The 19,950-nt window shown below is 40.2% G+C and overlaps 1 protein-coding gene across 1 annotated transcript in view; it reads left to right on the top strand.

Moving 5' to 3' along the window:
* The window catches only part of LOC108920392 (B-cell lymphoma/leukemia 11B-like), a 53,240-nt gene extending 35,401 nt beyond the window's left edge, over positions 1–17,839 (top strand). The window contains exon 3 of the mRNA XM_018729120.2: positions 14,632–17,839. Within this exon, the coding sequence (XP_018584636.2) occupies positions 14,632–16,604 (1,973 nt within the window). The 3' untranslated portion in view covers positions 16,605–17,839. The remainder of the gene's footprint in view (positions 1–14,631) is intronic.
* Positions 17,840–19,950: the final 2,111 nt, after the last annotated feature.

Genomic DNA, 19,950 nt, shown 5'->3' with positions numbered 1-19,950 from the left:
GTGTGTTTAAATGTGGCACAGGTGTGTGAAATTAACTTAAGAGTGGTCAGAGCAGCAACCCGTATGGTCTTCTGAGGTGTTGCCACCTGGGGCTGTGACAGACACCATCAAAGCCCTTTCTGGGACATGAACCACACGCCTTTTTCAGTTACTTAGTGACTGTGCCACTTGTTGCCGTCTGAGAATTTTTTTATGCCACTTTGATTGTACTTTAAGTCTGACTGATTGCCTGGGGACATTTCATATATACTCTTAAATGGGGTATTATAGTTGGTGAAGCTGGATCTCATTAAGGTACATGCACAAACACATATGTCATTAATTCCCACCTGGCACATGCTGGTTTCCTGCAGAGCAGAGGCCTTGAAGAACAGCCTTGTAGCTTTCGGTAGATATCCCAATATGGTATTATCATTTAGGATGAAGACATATGCCCAGAGTTTGAATGTAAAGGGAGGAATGGAAAAGGCAGCAATTTAGTTTTATTCTGTACAAAAGAGGAATACATGGTACTTGCATACACATGCAGCTACAGTGCTTACTATTTACTCTTTAACAGTTTACTTTTTGTAACTTTCTTAATAGTCAGCATGTGAAGTGCCAGCTTCCTTTTTGTAAGCCCCTACCCTTAACCACTGTGCTACCTTTTGTGCTGTTTTGTGCTTTTGTCTGTTTTGTGCTGCTGGCTCATCAGGTGGGAAATACATAGGGTGAGGTAAAATTGTATTGCGGAGCTCTGAAACTAGACTGTTTTTCTTCTTTATTGTTCTTTTTACTTTTGCCAATTTGGGCTACCACCAGTCAGTCACTCTGGTTGATAGACATGAAAGCCTTCACTTGCCTAAAACTATTGGACAGAAACACTGCACAGAAGGTGTAATTTAAATTAAACCAAAATGAAAATAAAAGCTTAGCTAATTCAATGTCTGAGGTCCCAGATTTACTTTTTACTGAAACAGTGCCAATAATCGTAGCTCTTTCAGACAAAGAGGTTTTTCCCATTATTTTTTTACCCACTTACACTCTCTGCCTCCTCTTTACTCTCTCACAATCTTTGTCTCAAAAGAGAATTAGCATGAGGGAGTAACTTTTGCTTTTTCTGAAGTGTCACCCTTTAACTGGTATGTCTTTACCTATTGAAGGGGGGCACAGTGGCACAGTGGGTTGGACCAGGTCCTGCTCTCCAGTGGGTCTGGGGTTCGAGTCCCGCTTGGGGTGCCTTGCGACGGCCTGGTGTTCCATCCTGGGTGTGTCCCCTCCCCCTCTGACCTTATGCCCTGTGTTGCCGGGTAGGCTCTGGTTCCCCGCGGCCCTGTATGGGGCAAGTGGTTCCGAAAATGTGTGTGTGTGTCTTTACCTATTACTAATTTTACTCTTCAACCGTATGAGGTGTTGGTTAGGGACTGGGAAATGCAAGGATTAGAATATGTTTGCATGAATTTATTTAGCAGAAACTTTCAGCCTAATAGTTCAACTCCTTTGTGTGTTTTGGAGTTTTAAGCTCTGGTTCCTTGAAGTGTAAGGTGAGGGGAGCTTAAAGCACTGAGGTGAAAGGAAGTGACATAACAAAAAGCATTACCCAGCGTTTGCAGTGTCGTCCCGTCCCTTGCTGTACTGTCCCCTTCAAGCTGACAGCCATCAACACCCCCACCTTTTAGGGAAACCAGAATGCTGACCCTGTCTCTTTAAAGGCATGACTGTGGCTACCCCCCACACCATACCAACCTCCATCCCATTTCTTACACAACAAAACACATTGGAATGGTTAGGGCTATAGGGCTGTTTTCAGTTATACTGGAGCCAGCCGTACTGTTTTGGTGTCATACTCTCAAGCACTGCCATTCTCCAATGGGTCCGCAATCCTTGACATGTTTTTTCCAGAAGTTTCAGAAGGCTTTTTGTTTTAAAAAAAAGCTTTCAAGAACCCCCGTTTTGTGCCTGGGAATTAAGCAGAAGTCCCTTGTTATAATCTTCGTTATTCTAAGTGTGTAGGTTTAAATGATGCTGTCAAAGTGCCAAAAATGTTGACAAGTAGTAGAGCGACCCCTGGGTATTAATCATAACTTTATTTTGCAGTCATTGCAAGGAGTTATGTTAATATTATGATTGTCATCCTGTCAAAATTAAGACTTTGTTCGGCATTCTCTGAGCCTCAGAAAAGCCAAGTGCCAGTCCCCTTAATGCTATCCAGACGTAGCCCTAAACCCTCTGGAGTGAACTTGCCCTGTCACTTTGTATTCTGCAGAGGAGCACTAAATCTTTATAACCTGTCCTGCAGATTTTAAATCTTCTTTATGGAGCTTATTCGACACATATGCACCTTTCTTGTCTCCTGAGCTGCCTTCTCAATAGGCTGCTTGCCTCTGCACAAAGCTGTGCCCTGGGATTTCTGATTTAGGGAAAAGGCAGACTTGTGTGGTTAGGTTGTAACGGGAAATAGTGAGTGTTAGTCTATCCCTGTGGTCAATTTCCACTGTTCGCCAACAGAGAATGGAAAGCCAGCATAATTACCCAATGCATTATATATGGTTACCTATTTTGATCAGGTGCTTGTTAAATGGTCGTCTGCACTTGCTTACTTCTAAAATTTCTCCTAATTCTGGGGGGAGCAGAGTGACAATATAGATAAAAGCCCCCTTGTGTCGGATGCTCTCCTTTGCTGAAGGGGTGTGCCTTATAAGGATTAGTGGAGTACAATATTGCACCATACTGTTTCCACTGAATGTATTGACCCCCATCTGGTCTGGATAAGTGGCCAGATAAATTCCATGGCAGTACTGGAAGCCTTTGCTTTCTATTCATGTAGCCTTTTTGTCAGTGAATACTATAGCTTTTCTTCTCTTGTTTTGTCATGTTTTTTTTTCCTTTTTCTTTTATCAAAGTGAGTCACGGTGTTTTAACAAAGAATAATATTGCCATTGATCTCCTCCGGATTATGAGCGACTGACACTGAAACAGTCTCCAACAAACACTGTGTACCCTCACCTTGAGCAGCATCTGAAGTAGCAACTGACTGTGCTGAACTCTCACCCCTCTCACCCTCAGACTGTGCTATGACAACCTCAAACAAACACACACACACACACACACACACACACACACACACCATCTGAACTGCTTGTCCCATACAGGGTCACAGGGAGCCAGAGCCTAACCCAGCAACAAGGCCAGAGGGGGAGGGAACACACCCAGGACAGGATGCCAGTCCATAGCAAGGCACCCCAAGCAGGACTTGAACCCCAGACCCACCAGAGAGTAGGACCCAGTCCAATCCACTGCACCACCACGCCCCCCAACCTCAAACAATGAAGTCCATTTCACACTCATAAATTATATAGCTTGCTCAAGTGCATTAACACATTAGTGACTCTGCTCTCAGCACAAGAAAAAGTGTGTGTATGTGTGCATGACTGTGTGTGTGTTTGTACTGGGGAGGGGGTGTTTATGTGAGTGTATATGTGAAATATGGCTCATTTTATTGGTCTTGAACAGATGGAAGCAATTACTATGAAGGCTTTGAAAGAGGAATCAAGAGAATGCCCTCAGCTACAGTGAAGATGTCGTCCATGTAGATGTATTTCCATGAGCCCCTTAAAAGAGCACCTACTCTTCAGCCTTGAAGCAGTGGTTTACATTAATTTGGCCTAACAATCCCATTGTAAGAATACAGATCTCATTATAATCTCCAGATATTAGCCTACATTTGTTCTTGTTTGAAATGTAGTGGTACTGTAGTATTGTTAATTACAGCAAGCTTAGAATGGGAGTTGAACACTTCACAGTATTACACCAAATAAGTAAAGCCTCCTAAAATGTAAAACAGATCAAATGAATGCGGAAGTGAATAGAAACATACAAACACTTTAGGTTACAGCAGTAAGCAAACAACAAAATAAATACAAATCCCACAAGGAATCAGATGAGTTGATAGAATGGAAAAGAAGAAGCAGCTGGGATAGCTGCCCCATACTGTTTGTGTACTGAAACAGCAGACTAATTCAGAATCATAATCAGAATCAGAATGAGCTTTATTGCCAAGTATGTTCACACATACAAGGAAGTTGTCTTGGTGACAGAAACAGTGGAAATTCACTTCTCTTAACCATAGCAGTTTAGCCAGGATTCCTTATGCTATAATGTACAGCGGTATTCACACACAGGAATATGTAGTCACATTGAAGTGAGTGACAGTGTATGGGTATATGGTCTAAATGTGCCTGGGCCACCTTTTACTGTTACTACCAGTTGAAATGAACAGAATTCTTAGCATTTGGTATGCAAAAATTAAAGAGTAAACTCTTTCAACATAACATTCTGGCAGAGGACATGCTGTTATGTGCATGCCTGTACTTGAGAACACCAGAGACTATATTAAGTCAGGAATAAACCAGTGCAATACACAATGCTATTTATATTTATAATTATATCTATTTATCACATCACATGTCTTACATTCCCTTGCATTTGTATAGAACATACCTGTACATACATATAATGTCTAGTGACTACTTTTTGTATATTGTGCACTTTATATTTTTATATATTTTTTATCCTTCATTCACATATTCTATCTTCTCATTTGTGTCTTGTCACTGTCATTCTGTCTGTGCTGTGGAAGTTTCTGTCACCAAGACAAATTCCTTGTATGTGTGAACATACTTGGCAATAAAGCTCGTTCTGATTCTGATTCTGAATAAGTAATAAGCATTGAGAAGGTGAAGAACTGGAGGCTTTGGGCACCTCCGGATCTCTGGCATGGTAATGAAGTCCCTGTGTAACAGTAAGGGAAACGTCAAGAAAACTTTTGACAATTGTATCTCAGGGGAGTGTGAGTGCGCAATCTTGAACTGGGATTTACTGTCCCTTGTGAAAATTCTCCTCTTGCCCCTTCAATCAAAAAGAATCCAAAAAGATTTTGATTTGAATGAATTCCATTATGCTGCTGCTTTACTAATAATATTACAGTAAACATTTGTAGGAAATACAGTAAATAAAAAAAAAAACTGATCACCATTTTCAAACTATGACTTAAGGGTTTGCTAAAATGATTAATAAAAAAAATAACTCTGCATCTTCCTGAAATGCTAATATATAACACAGAAGATGTAGAATTTATTTGCAAATATAGCCTTCCCAGAATAGTAAAAATACTCTGCCTTACACTGGTGTAATTACAGTACATTGTTAAAACAAAGTGAAGGTATATGTTATTCCTTTTTTAATTTATTGTAATTATTACTGGTAGTATTTTCCCTATACTGGACTGGTGTCCCATCCAGGATACACTCTGACTGTTGCCCTATGCTTCAAAGATAAGCTGTTAACCACTGCAACCTTGAAGTGGACAAATCGTCACTGAAATACATGGATGGATGAATGGATTATTAGTCTGTCTAGCAATGTTATAAACAACTGCTGAACTGACTTAAAAGTCTTTTTTAATCTAGAGTGCCCAGGAGGAGTGGGCATCCACTGGCACTTGGACTCCCAGAGTTTTTTTTACTCCCTTCCCTTTTGGTTGGAAGTATTTTTTTGTTCCCTTTCTTTGTGGCCAGTTGGCTTACTTACATGGTTACTGTGGTAATTTAATGTATAGCCAACATTTTATTTGTATTATTCTTCTGATCCTTTCTTCGGTGCTCTGTGTCACTGTGAAAGAAGAAAGCTCTATAAAAATAAACTGAATTTTGAAATTGCAGTATTATCGCTCAGATTTCAGCATTGCTGACTTTTAGGACATTTACAAACTTATTTAATACATTTTTATGTATCTGAATGATGTACTGCAAGAACAAGTGGGACTGTGGTGAGTTTGGTGATTGTTTTACTTTCAGTACACCACCCTGCTCTAGCCAAGGTCAGCATTTTGCTGCTTTTCCTTCCAAATGATGTGTTGTCTTTTAAGGGCAAAAATGATGGTTGTTTTTATATGTAGTTGCCGTTTGCCATTGAAGGGAAAAAACAAATTTCACTGAATACAACAGAAGTGAACAGGGTTTTTATACATTTCCTGTTTTCTTTTAACTTGGCCAAATTTCCTGCTGCACTGTGTAATGAGATAAATGATTCAAAATAATTAATCAAAATGCATACGAAATTACATTGTTTATAACCAGTAATGTAGTAGCTCATTTTAAATTATTTTATTTTATGCAAGGGGGGTGTGGTGGTGCAGTGGGCTTGGCTGGACCCTACTTTCTAATGGGTCTGGGGTTTGAGGCCTGCTTGGAGTGCTTTGTGGCGGACTGGCGTCCCGTCCTGGGTGTGTCCCCTCCCCCTCTGGTGTTGTGCCCTGTGTTGTTGGGTTAGGCTCCTGTTTGCCACAACCCTGCTCAGGATAAGCGGTTTCAGCCTCTGTGTGTGTGTGTGTGTGTGTGTGTGTGTGTGTGTGTGTGTGTGTGTGAGTGAGTGAGTGAGTGAATGAGTGATGCATAATACTGGGGGGGTTTGGTGGGTTTGTCTGGTGCCCACTGTGTGTCGGTTTGAGCCCTGCTTGGGGTGCCTTGCAACAGGCTGGCATCCCATCCTGGGTCTGTCCCCTCCCTCCCCGGCCCTGCGTTGCCGGGTACGGCTCCAGCTCACCATGACCCCACTCGGGACAAGCAGTTGTTGACAATTCCTGGCTGGCAAAAAATTGGTCTTGGACATAAATTTTGTCTTATTGGGAGAACGTAGGGGGGTGCGGTGGCGCAGTGGGTTGGACCGCAGTCCTGCTCTCCGGTGGGTCTGGGGTTCGAGTCCTGCTTGGGGTGCCTTGCGGCGGACTGGCGTCCTGTCCTGGGTGTGTCCCCTTCCCCTTCCGGCCTTATGCCCTGTGTTGCCGGGTGGGCTCCGGTTCCCCGCGACCCTGTATGGGACAAGCAGTTCAGAAAATGTGTGTGTGTGTGGGAGAACGTAAGGAGGCAAACCTTTCTTGTAGTGCAGCACAATTCAGCCTACAGTGATTCAGTTGAGCTATTTAACCAGTAATTCCAGGAATATTTATTGAAAAGTGAGGAGAGGAAATTGGTCCATTAGGCGCTGACAATGAATAAATTGAGATGAAAACGAGCACTCATAACTGGTAGTTGACCTTCACTATTTGCAGCAGTTTTTATTAGCACTGACCATAGTAATTATTGCAAACTGAATCATAGTGAAAACTGAAATCAGTCCATAATGAGCATTTTCATTGGTTAGTACACTTTACACTTTACATTTACATTTACATTTATCCATTTAGCAGATGCTTTTTTCCAAAGCGAAGCACATTTCATAGAAAATACAATTTGTGCATTTACCTTAGGAGAAAGACACATAGCTGCAGATGTGTGATTCTTAAGTGCACTTAGTTTGTTTTGTTCACCATATGAACCGATCTTCATCACAAAAGTAGTGCATAAAACACACACACTGGCTGAAACCGCTTGCAAGGCACCCCAAGTGAGACTCGAACCCCAGACCCACCAGAAAGCAGGACCTGGACAAACCTGCTGTGTCACCGGGTGCCTTGCAATGGAGTAGTGTTTCGTCCTGGGTGTGTCCCCTCTCCCTCCAGCCTTACGCCCCCTGTTGCCGGGTTAGGCTCCGGTTCGCCGTGACCCTGTTTGGGACAAGTAGCTTCAGCCAATATGTTTGTGTGTGTACGTATGTGAAGGATTGATCTGAGCATGATTATGAACATTTATACCTCATGAGCATGAACATTTAGATCTTATGTGAACTTTACAGAGAATATTGTATAGTAATTATATTAACAATAATTGTATATTAATAACAATTAATGACTTTTTAAGAGTAAAGAAAGTTTAGAAAATAACAGGCCCAAAATATGGATAATTTCTATACATTTCTGATGACTTTTTAAAAATTATAACATAAGTATAAGCTTACATACATGTATGTGTGTGGATGCATCACATTTGTGCACTTTACTGTTTGTGTAAAGTTCAGTTTACATTTACATTTACATTTATTCACCTAGCAGACACTTTTCTCCAAAGCGACTTACATTGGATACTATGTATTGTTACTAGCCCACACACCTTATTCACCAAGGTGACTTACACTGCTAGATACACTACTTACAATGGGTCACTCATCTATACATCAGTGAAACACACTCTCTCTGTGTCACTCACACACTAAAATGATGAAAGATCCAAATGGGCTCCCTCCAAGGCTGTGCATGAACAACAGCCAAATAAAACACAGGCAGCTTTCCATGCCACTGCATCATGCTTCCACTGAGAGTAGCTCCCATTTGTACTCCAGCACAGCAGTCACTGGACAGCAAAAACCTTTAATGCCAATGCCTTGCATTTTGTCAGCCACATATCCATTTAGAAATTAATCAAAAAGATAAATACAGGTTTCATTAAGGTGGTCAACACTAATTTCCTAGACAAACAGGGTTGAAAACACTGTGACATTCAATCATGTAAAGGAAAACATGACTTCAGATTGGTTCTGACTAAATTCAAAATACTTTGTTGCAGGACAAAATAATCAGTGTACCTGTGTACTGCTGTGTGTGTGCCTGTGTGCATTTGCATGTGTGTGTGTGTGTCTGTCTGTGAAAGACAGACAGAAAGGCTGGTTCACAAAACCAGGGCTTCTGATACATACATGAGAGGACTTATCCTCTAAAATCCTTCAGAATGGGGAGAAATGCTGCAGGACTTTTTGTGTGGAAAATGCAAAATGAAGGGGTAATTAAACAGGGCTGTTTATTAATGTACTGCTGACATTACCTGTAGTATAATGCACTGTGGCTGGGGGCTGTAGTTTTGTGCTTGCCATTTGCTTCAATTCTCTGGGCTTGTGGATGTTCTTTCTGCCTAGCGAAGGTGCTGAGGGGTGTCTCATTAGCTGGTGGCTACATGACTCTCTGTGGTATGTAGACAAGTATTTCTAACCCCTGTGTCCTCAGCAGGTTAGTTTCTATGTTACCTTGTATAAGTGTTCCCACAGAATATGACATAAGTAAAATCAGGAATTAGACAGGGAGCTAGCAAAGGAGATACCTTTGCATATTTTGTTTATTTATTTATTTATTTTTTTTTGTGGAACACTAGCAAATTTAATCCCTCAAATGAAAAACTGCAGTTACACTCTGAAACTCTCATGCAACACAAATGGTATCCATGATTCAGAACCAGGTGATGGGTTTGTTGTAATTAAGATGTCAGGTTAAGGGGATGGCAAGTACACAGTGTCATCTTTGTATGATTTTGTTGTAATGCTAACACTGAATAGGCATTATGTTTTGCACAAGTATGCACTAGTGCATTTCTTTAATACAGGCAGCCCTTGACTCGTGTTACTTATGATAACCCAGACTTACAATAGGTGTAACATTAGCATCATTATATTATTTGAAAATCGTGTCATGTCAACTGCTCTGTCTATGGTGTAACATCAGCTGGACGAGCTACTGCAAGGATCCATATTTCTTACTAGCTCAGTTATTTACAAAAACATTTTACTTTCTTTCTTCCATTCAAATAACTTTATATTTATTCATTTAGCTGCCATTTTTCTCCAGAGTGACTTACAATGTTAATTTACCCACAATTACTTACTTATTTGTACAGCTCGGGAATTTTTACTGAATCAGTTGCAGGGTAAGTACCTTGCTTACAGGTACTACAGCCAGAAGTGAGATTTGAACCTGTGAATTTTGGGTCCAAAGCTTTAACCACATAATGTCCCATTATTTAAGATGGGGGGGGTGCGGTGGGTTGGACCGGGTCCTGCTCTCCGGTGGGTCTGGGGTTTGAATCCTGCTTGGGGTGCCTTGCGACGGACTGGTGTCCCGTCCTGGGTGTGTCCCCTCCCCCGCCGGCCTTACGCCCTGTGTTGCCGGGTTAGGCTCCAGTTCCCCGGGACCCCATATGGGACAAGCGGTTCAGAAAATGTGTGTGTGTGTGTGTGTGTATTTAAGATAGCTAGTGAGTGAAAACATCTTTATTCTGGTAGTGCGAAAAAGCAAAAGAAATTTCTAATTTAGACTTGATTACAGATTTAGAAAGGAAAGTAAAAATAATATCACAGCATGAAAATGTAGCACTTTGCTGTATTTTTGTCGCTATTCTATGATTGCATTATTTTAACATTTATAACATGTTAAATTAGTGAAAAAATATAACAATCCACTATCATACAATGTAACATACACACATGCTAAATGTTTATCTATTTTTATTGTTTGTACAATATAGCACAAGGGAGTTTGTCAACAGCATTGACTTACGATAAAGAATTCGAAACCCCATTTTAGGCCGAGGACTACCTGTATCTTACCCCAGTCGGGATGGCTGATGCCATTGAAAATTAATAAAATGTTAGTTCTGTAAAAAGTTTGAAAGAAAGTAACCTGTGGAAACAAAATATATGCACCTAGATCCATCTGGTCAGTATACAAGCTTAAACATGGTTTCTTGAGCGGAAAAAAAATTGCTTTTAATATAATACTATTAAACTATTAATATAATGCTGTCACTTGTCATAAAACAAGTGAAAGCTTGTATTATCTTATATATTTGCTTACTGGTCAGCTAAAAGTCAATAATTAGAAAATGAATCTTCTGTACATAAACAATGACACTGAACAGATTTTATACCTTTTAGAAAATACTTATTACGCAGAGTTTTGACTTTATGCAAAATTACTACCTTAAACTTGTATTTGTTTTTACTCTAACTGAGCAAATACTGTATTTTAAAAATGAATTTGAATAATATATTCTTAAAACACCTTCAAGGTACTTAGAATGTGTTAGCATAATAACACATTAATTATGCCACATTCTTGCAAAGTGAAACCAGAACGTGAGAATAGTACCAAAACTTTTCAGGATTTTTTTTTAAGATCGCTTGTCCTAAATATCATTTTAATTCACATATAGATAACCTTTTCTAAATATTATGATTTTTTGAGCTGGACTCCCTGACCTTATTCCCATTTTGGAAGAAAAATGGTATGCTAAATTGATAAAATAAAACACTAAGAAGTCTTTGGTAAATATATACAAAGTTATGGTGAGACTTGAACAAATGCTGAATCAAGTGACCTTTGATCCAGGCAACTATAGGAAGCCAATGCAGTGAGTCAAGGAGGAGTGATACATGAGAACAAGTTGGCAGGTCAAATACAACTTGGTCAGCAACATCCTGTAGCAGCTGGAGAGGTTTGATAGCAGAGGCTGGAAGGTAGACAGGGAAGAGTTGCAGTAGTCCAGGCAAGGTATCGCCATGGCCTAGACAAGAAGTTGCATAGAATTTGTTGTGAGATGGGGCGGATCCTGTGGATGATATGCAGGATGTATGTGCAGGACTGGGTTGTGGCTTCAATATGCTGAGACAGATCTGAGGCAATCATGATTCTCAGACTCATAACCAAGGAGGTAGGTAACATGAGCAAGTTGTAAGAGGTGATCAGACATACAGGCAGAGATGTCTGAGAGGCATGCAGCAATGCACAAGGAAATGTCTGTAACTCTGAGCAGAAAGGAGAGGAAGAGCTGGGTATCGTCCATGTAGCAGTGGTTGAGTGAAGGGGGATAGTTTGAGAAGCATGGGCCCGGTACTGAGCTCTGTGAGAGACCACTTGAGAGAGGCTGAGGTAATGATCAGGAGCCACTTGGTTGGATCCACCTCATAGGTGGGACTCAGACCATTTCAGTGCAGATAGGAAGTAGAATTCGGTGGTTCACAGTGTCGGATGCTGCAGACAGGTCAAGGAGGATGAGAACCAAGGAGAGGGAGGCTGCTCCAGCTTTGAATCCAGACTGATACCCCTCAAGAAGATCATTCTGGATGAGGAATGTAGATAGCTGATATTATGTTGCCTGCTACAGAGTTTTTGACAGAAGAGGGAGGAGGGAGGCAGGCCTGTAGTTCTGGACTAAGTCTGGATTCAAAGAGCGTTACTTTAACAGCAATGAAATCAGGGCAATTTGAAGGCAGATTGGAAGAAATCAAAAGAAAATGAGGAGTTGATGATCTTGGAGATGAAAGATGTAAGTTTTGGGGGAAAGTTCTGTAGGAGTGGCTAAGGAATCGACTCAAGGGAACAGGTGGTGCGACATCAGGAGGTCAGAGATTTCAGTTTCTGAAAAGGGATTAAATGTGACTTCCAGCTAAATCGGGGCAGGTGGATGCCAAGAACTTTTCTGTGATGAAGTTGACTTTGTCTTTGAAAAACAAGGTGAAATCGTCAACAGTGAAAGGGGGGCGGGGTGGACGAGGAGGAGGAAGAGGAGGATTGTTAATTGCAGACTGCAGTTTGTTGTTGAAGAAACAGCAGCGTGGAAGTTTGCTAGAAGATCCTAGTAAACTTCAAGGTCCATAAGAGTCTTTAATTTCCACCATCATCACTCTGTAGCCTGGAGTTTTGTCTCGTTAATACATATTACATTAGATAGCTGTGGGGTGGAACTGAGGAATGCTGGTCTATACGTTAGAGGACAGAGTGTCTAGGGAGGAGGATACAGTTCAGAGGAAGACATTAGTAGCATTGTCTGTGGACAGCTCTGAGCATTGTGCAGCAGAAGAGAGGACAGTGCAACAGAGGGGACAAAAAAGGGTGAGAGATTTTAGGTTGTGGTGGAAGGTGACAGGATACAGAAACACAAGAGGAGTTAGAAGTGGTGATGTAGGGCTCTAAGGAGATTAAGAAATTGTCAGACACATGCAGCAGAGCAAAAGAGAGGGCAGGAGAGTCACTGTTTTGACAGAAGACAAAGTCGAGGAGATCTCCGGATTTGTGAGTAGCAGAGGACTGGGATGGAGAGAGGTCGAAGCACTGCAGGAGCGACAGAAGATTGGGGCGACATGGTGGCACAACGAGTAGTGCTGCTGTCTCGCAGCACCTGGGTGGTGTGAGAGGACATGGGTTTGATCCCCCCTCAGTCTGTGTGGGTTTGCTCTGGTTTCCTCCCACATCCAAAGACATGCTGTTCAAGTTCACCCCTAGTATGTGAGTGACACAGAGAGAGTGTGTTCCACTGATGAATGGATGAGTGACCCATTGTAAGTAGTGTATCTAGCAGTGTAAGCCACCTTGGTGAGTAAAGTATGTGGGCTGATAACGCTACATAGAGTTCATTGGAAGTTGCTTTGGAGAAAAGTGTCTGCTAAATAAGTAACTTTCATGAATGTCCCTGACATGCAGGTTGAAGTAACCCAGGAGAATCAACAAAGTGTTGTCCCCTTGGAGAAAGCTCAGCAAGATGTTGAGGTCATCCAGGAAACAGCCAGGAGAGTGATAGAGAATGATCCACAATGAGTGTGGTCAGGGCTGTGATGGAAATATCATGAAATTCAAAGGAGGATAGGTGAGACAGGTGGTGAAGGAGAGCAGAATATTCCTGCTGCCAGAGGGATGAGCAATGTGGGAGAAGGAGTAGTTTGTGGAGAGGGCAGTAGGTGTAGCTTTTTCTTCAGAGTTAGGAGGTCAACTGAGGTGGGAGGGATGGGCCAGGATGAAGTTAGTTTAATTGAAATAATATAAGTATATATACCTACTACAAACTTGTTTTTCATTGTCATTGTTAAGTGATAATTTCATCATTTTGGGTTTTAAAGCAAATGCCTAGTCCTTGTATAGCACATAAAAGTGTCCTGAAACCATTGTACTTGCTGCAATATGCTGTAATTGTACCAGCTTGGGTTTGAAAACTCACAAACTAAAAATCTGTAAAAACATTTTTTAACATAATTTCTTTTTGTTTTGAAGACTATGGAAATAATCTATTTTTAAAATTCAGTTAAATCCCCTATTTAAATTCAAAGACACAATTTGCAGAGTGTCGCATACTTAACACTCATGTTGCTTTTAAAAAAATGTAGTTATCCCTGTTATACGGACTTAATTCGTTCCTGAAAATGGTCCGCATACGCAAAACCCAGTAAACGGAGAGGTCCTTTCCTGTGATTTTAAATGAGGAAGAAAATGATGTGTTGCTGGACTTTATAGACATGCAAAAATATTTACACAAACACCTTCCAAACACTCTCCTTAAAAACAGTCTCAAGAGATTATAAGATACTGAATATAAAGAAGGAAATGAACAGATTAGTTTTTACTCATACAGCTCTTTATACCCTGCTAAAGTACTTTCCATGCTATTTATCACTGTCCTTTTCAGTGATGATGTTCCCAATTTGCTCTGTGTAATCAAACATTTAGTTTAAAGTTTTCATATCGAGTCCAAGGATGTCATTCTTTCCTTTCTTTTAGTTTTACTCCTGTCATTCCTCTGACGGCTAATGTTTGTCAAGTTGAATTAACTACTCTGTCATTAGTTGTTCTGAATTACATTTCAGCAATTCTTCAATATTTTATGAACTTGATTGAACCAAGCACTCTTTTCTTCCTTGAAATCTGCTTTTTGTTGTAATGAACATGGGTGCATCTTTTCATGGGCCATTATATTGAAAGTTTGTAAACCAGGAAATCGTATATGGGGTATATTATTAAATAAATATTATCCCAGTCCTTTAGGACCTTATTCCTTTGTGCAATAAACATTGTGCACATTGTATTTCTTAAAACTGATATTTCTGTCTTTTTAGTTTTATAGGAAACTAAACGATCTAGATTTTGTGAAGTGCTATGTATTTATTTTTGTTTATAATTTTTTGCAGGCAGAGATGAGCCTTCAAGCTACACTTGTACAACTTGCAAGCAGCCATTTCCGAGCGCCTGGTTCCTCCTCCAGCATGCTCAAAACACTCATGGAATCCGCATCTATCTGGACACTGGCATCTCCAACTGTGCTCTGACTCACAGAATCAATATCCCACCTCCCCTTGTGGCTGACTCTCTACCCCATCCCTCCCTCAACAACTTTCTTGGTGATGGAAACCCATTCCACCTACTGCGCATGGCTGCGCCCATGCTCCGAGAGCCACCGCCTTTTTTAGAGAACCGCTTGCCTGCCACACCCCCCTTTGCCAGTCCACCACCCCGTCACCACCTGGATCGCCTTAGTGCTGAGGAAATGGGCCTGATTTCCCAGCATCCCAGTGCCTTTGAAAGGGTGATGCGTTTGACGCCTATGGCTATCGAGTCCCAGTCCATGGACTTTTCCCGGCGGCTTCGGGAACTGGCGGGTAACAGTGGACCCACACCACCACTGTCACCCAGCCGTGTCAACCCTATGCATCGCTTGCTGAATCCTGGCCTCTTCCCACCTGGCCCTAAGCCGCCATTCCTTATCACCCCACCACTGCCCCCTATGCCTCCTGGCAGCACCACACCACCACAGCCACAAGCCAAGAGCAAGTCCTGTGAGTTTTGTGGGAAAACCTTCAAATTCCAGAGCAACCTGGTGGTGCATCGGCGCAGCCACACGGGTGAGAAACCCTACAAATGTCAGTTGTGTGACCACGCCTGCTCACAGGCCAGCAAGCTTAAGCGGCACATGAAGACACACATGCATAAGTCTGGCTCCACAACAGGCCGCTCTGAGGATGGCCTGTCCTCTACCAGCTCCCCAGATGTTGTTGGGGATCGTGTAAAGGGGCATGGAGAGGATTTCCGCAGTGAAGGCCTTGTTGCAGACAATGAGGAGGAAGAAGAAGATGATGAGGAAGAAGAAGAGGAGGACCTTGAGAATGACAGCAGGCCAGAGTCAAACTTTAGTCTGGACTCAGAACTCAGCCGCAACCGGGTGAATGGTACCAAAACTTCTGATCATGAGAAGAACATCCCTGGGGGTAAAGCTGATGAAAATATAGGTTTGACTGGTGTACGCCAGTACAGTGAGTTTGGAGCTGACAATCAGAAAAGGCTCCCTTTCCCAAAGGGGGAGTCAGATGAGCAAAGGGACACAGGAGATGAGGACTCAGTAGTTGGGGAGACCGATCCGGTAGTGCAGGCTGCAGTAAATGGCAGAAACTGTGGCTCAAGGGATTCTTTCTCAGGCCTGTTTCACAGGAAACCCCCTCTCATCACCAGCCCCAGTCTGTCTAATTCTTCAGCGAAGAGAATAAAAGTTGAGAAAGACCTAGACCTTCCTCCAGCTCCAGTCATCCCATCAGAGAATGTCTATTCTCAGTGGCTGGTAGGCTATGCAGCCTCCCGCCACTTCATCAAAGATCCTTTCTTGGGCTTTGCTGATTCCCGGCAGTCACCCTTTGCCACCTCATCGGAGCACTCCTCAGAAAATGGCAGCCTGCGCTTCTCCACACCACCTGGTGATGCGCTGGATGGAGCCTTCTCAGGCCGCAGTGGTACAGCCAGCGGGGGCAGTACACCTCATCTGCGAGGTGGGCCTGGCCCAGGGCGGCCCAGCTCCAAGGAGGGCCGCCGAAGTGACACATGCGAATTTTGTGGCAAGGTTTTCAAGAACTGCAGCAACTTAACGGTACACAGGCGGAGTCATACAGGTGAACGGCCCTACAAATGTGATCTCTGTAGCTATGCCTGTGCCCAGAGCAGCAAGCTCACTCGCCACATGAAAACACATGGCCAGTTTGGCAAAGAGGTCTATCGCTGTGACATCTGCCACATGCCCTTCAGCGTGTACAGTACTCTTGAGAAACACATGAAAAAGTGGCATGGGGAACATTTGATGACAAATGAGGTCAAAATAGAACAAGCTGAGAGAAGTTAGGCTAGTTTCTCTATCTGCCTCAACACTTTTTGAACAGCTGGATAAGATGGTTAGCTGGATAATTTTTTTGTAGATATTAATTTTTAACTAATTTGATGTTTTTGCCTAACAAACTGCCAACTGAGAAATATTAACACCAGAAAAAATTTAAAGTGAAACTGGCCTAAACTGCCTCATTTGGAATCTCCTTTTCAAACAGTCTGTCTAAGGATTAAGCAGTGATGAATTTATGGAGCCTTTAACTGTGCAATAATTTGTGTATTTATTGGATTTCTGTAATGATGTTTGGCTTGTGCTGGTACATTTCTTTTGTATTTCTTTCTTTGATATTTTCTGTGATTTTGATTTTAGAACCCAGATGATATCCTGAGATCCTGAGCAGAACAGAATACTATTGTCTTTAAATGATACTATAGGCCTCTGTTTCAAGGAAATTGAATATGTAAGCTACACTGAGAATTTCTTGAAGAGGACCCAAATTTAGAGACCCTATAGAAAGCTATATTTTTCATTGTTATACGTGGTAGAATTATCAGTGAACAATTTCTGAAGCTGACCTAACTGGTTATCCAGTACAGACTGTCAGGAAAACAGCATGATACGTAAAATGTGGACAAAAATTTATCTAATTAAAATGGGTTAATATAGCAGCTGCTTTTAGTTACGAAGTCATTAATTGTATTAAGCCATGGCTTAAACTTTACTTGACTATTGTCATACAGGAGTCTAATTAGAGGACAATATTTCCAGCTGTTTACATTAAACAAATTCTCCTGTATCATTGTTTCTTCTCAGTGTGCACCATGCATGCTTAATTGATACAATAATATTTAGACTTCTGCTTGACAGTAACACCACTTCAGTGTTTAACTGTAAAGGTAGACAAGTTTACCAAGATGTTTCAATCAAACATCACTATTAAAAACAACCACAATATTTATGTTTTTTTTTTTTTTTTTTTTCAGTTCTGGCAGCCATTTACAATATTAGCATCTGGTATTTTACTTCCCCAAACTCTTATGCTGCAGTGCATATAATTGTCTTAAAATGTGAAATAGTTTGGCCCTGAATGTGTGAAAAATATGAAATAGTTTTACATTTTTCCACCATTTCATGACAAAACTTGCCTTATGTATGTCAGAAAATTAAACTACAAATTAAAAAGACAGAGGATATATATTGAATGGATAATTTTTTGCCAGTCATGAAAAAGATCAGGCACCTATTATTTATAGTTTATACCCTGGTGTAAATAGTATGACTCCTTTTTTTCAAAAATATCATCAGAAATATTTGCTCTATTTGTCCCCTATTTTGTGATATATACAGTACCAATGGTACTTATTTGAGCCTTTCAGAATTAAGGTACCACATAACCTTATACTGTATATTCTGCAATAGTTCAATTAAAATTCACAAAATGATTTGGAACCTTTAAGAATGATATTTTAATTTTTTCTAAGTATGGACACATTTGATTAATTGAACCAGAAAAGTGGTACGTTTTTACAAATCAACTAGATACACACACCTTAGGCAGTTTGGTATATTGCACAGCTGCAGTAGTATTAAATAAATACATATTTGAGGCAATCCTAAAATGTATTTTCCCTACTTTTCTTTTATTTGTATTTTGTGATATGAACAATGCACTGCTGAATTATTGGACTTTTTAAACATGTGAGCACCCTGTTGCCTCACTGTAAAATGTATTATTTAAAAAATAATGCATTTTCCCAGGATCCTCCTTTATGGCCATTTAACTTTTTTAACATAGGCACCTATTTTAATCTGAAAGAATAAATTAATAAATAAAGGATCGACTTTGTTAAGAAGCACTTTATGTTTTAAAGAAATTTAAAGAAAAAATTACTTTGCATGTAAACAAGAAATCATATGTAATAAACTTGCAAAGGAGCTGTAACTGAGGGATGAGCTGTAACTGAGGCTCAAGTCCCAGTAGTGCTGAATGTGGTATTCACAGTGCTTGCACTATAAATTTAGAAGATATTTAACTCCACAAACTTTGTACAGTCTTCTGATCTTCCTTCAGACTGTGTCTTGACACAAATGCAGTTTTTCTTAAACAAAAAAAAAAAAAATATATATATATATATATATATATATATATATATATATATTTTGCCCAGGGAAAGATTAAAAATAGTGTAGAGTCAATTAATCCACCTAATCCTATTTTATATGAAAATTTTCTATGCCATATCCAGGCAGAATGAAGCTAAAGGTGCATTTGAATAAAACAATGCATTTTATGTTTGTGTATGAATTTGATTGAGTGAGTGTGCGTCAGAGACAGGCGGATGAAAAACATGCACATGCTAGAGAACATACATTTGTAAAGAATTCTTCACTTCAGGAAAAGACTGCATCCCTTTGAAGACATGTTGCTGGAGTGGATTGTTATACTGGAATTTCTCAAGGAATGGACTGGACAAAAACAGCAAAAACTTTAGTGCACTCTATCTTAAAATATGTTTACAGTATCAAAAAGTACAAGGGTGAAATAAGGGTATTTTGAGTCTTTACTGATTTGCTTATAACATTTTTTCAATGCCTTAGTGGCCACATGCACATTTTGTTTGTTTTATTCTTGATGACAAGTGTTTCAATGACTATTAATTAGTGTATATGAATATGAACTTTTTAACTGTTAATGGATACCAGTATTTGTAATACTGAACAATGCCAGTGGCATTTCACAAAAGTAGAGAAAAAAAGAAGACTAAAGTATAAAAAAAACCCTTTTATTTTGCAGACCTATAATTCCAGGACTATTTTTTTCTTTTTGCCACTATCACAGTAAAATCTTGAGCTTTAATTGTATCTTGCGTGTGAAAAATATAAGCAAAATCATCAATTATGAAAAACAAAACCTTGGGAAAGAGGGCCAACTACAAACAAAACACAACAAAATGCAATTTTGTTATTGCTTTTGAGAAAACAATGCCAATAAATTAGTTTTTTTTTTTTTTTTTTATTTATGGAATGGATTTTTCTGTGTTTGTTTTGAGTTTATACTTTAACTTACACATTCTTTGAAAGAATTGTAGTAAAAGTATCCTGTCCTTTTCTTTTTGAAAGGAATGCGCATTATTAAAAAATTACAAAAGAGGTTTTTTCCCTATTTGACATGACAAAATTGTGCATAAAATGACATTGTATTCTTGAAATGATTCCTACTGTACAAAGACTATTGTCTGACAACCTTTTGCTACAAAAAAAATCAAACTGTATTGTTTTACTAGTGTATTATTTCAAAATATTTTTGTAATTTAGTGATTACCTTGTTTGTATATTTTAATTTTTTCTGCTTTAATTTGTTTCA

Source organism: Scleropages formosus, chromosome 1 (assembly GCF_900964775.1).
Source record: "Scleropages formosus chromosome 1, fSclFor1.1, whole genome shotgun sequence".
In the NCBI taxonomy this organism is placed as follows: Eukaryota; Metazoa; Chordata; class Actinopteri; order Osteoglossiformes; family Osteoglossidae; genus Scleropages; species Scleropages formosus.
Note: the sequence above shows the minus strand (reverse complement) of the source record. Positions and strands in the feature narration are given on the sequence as shown.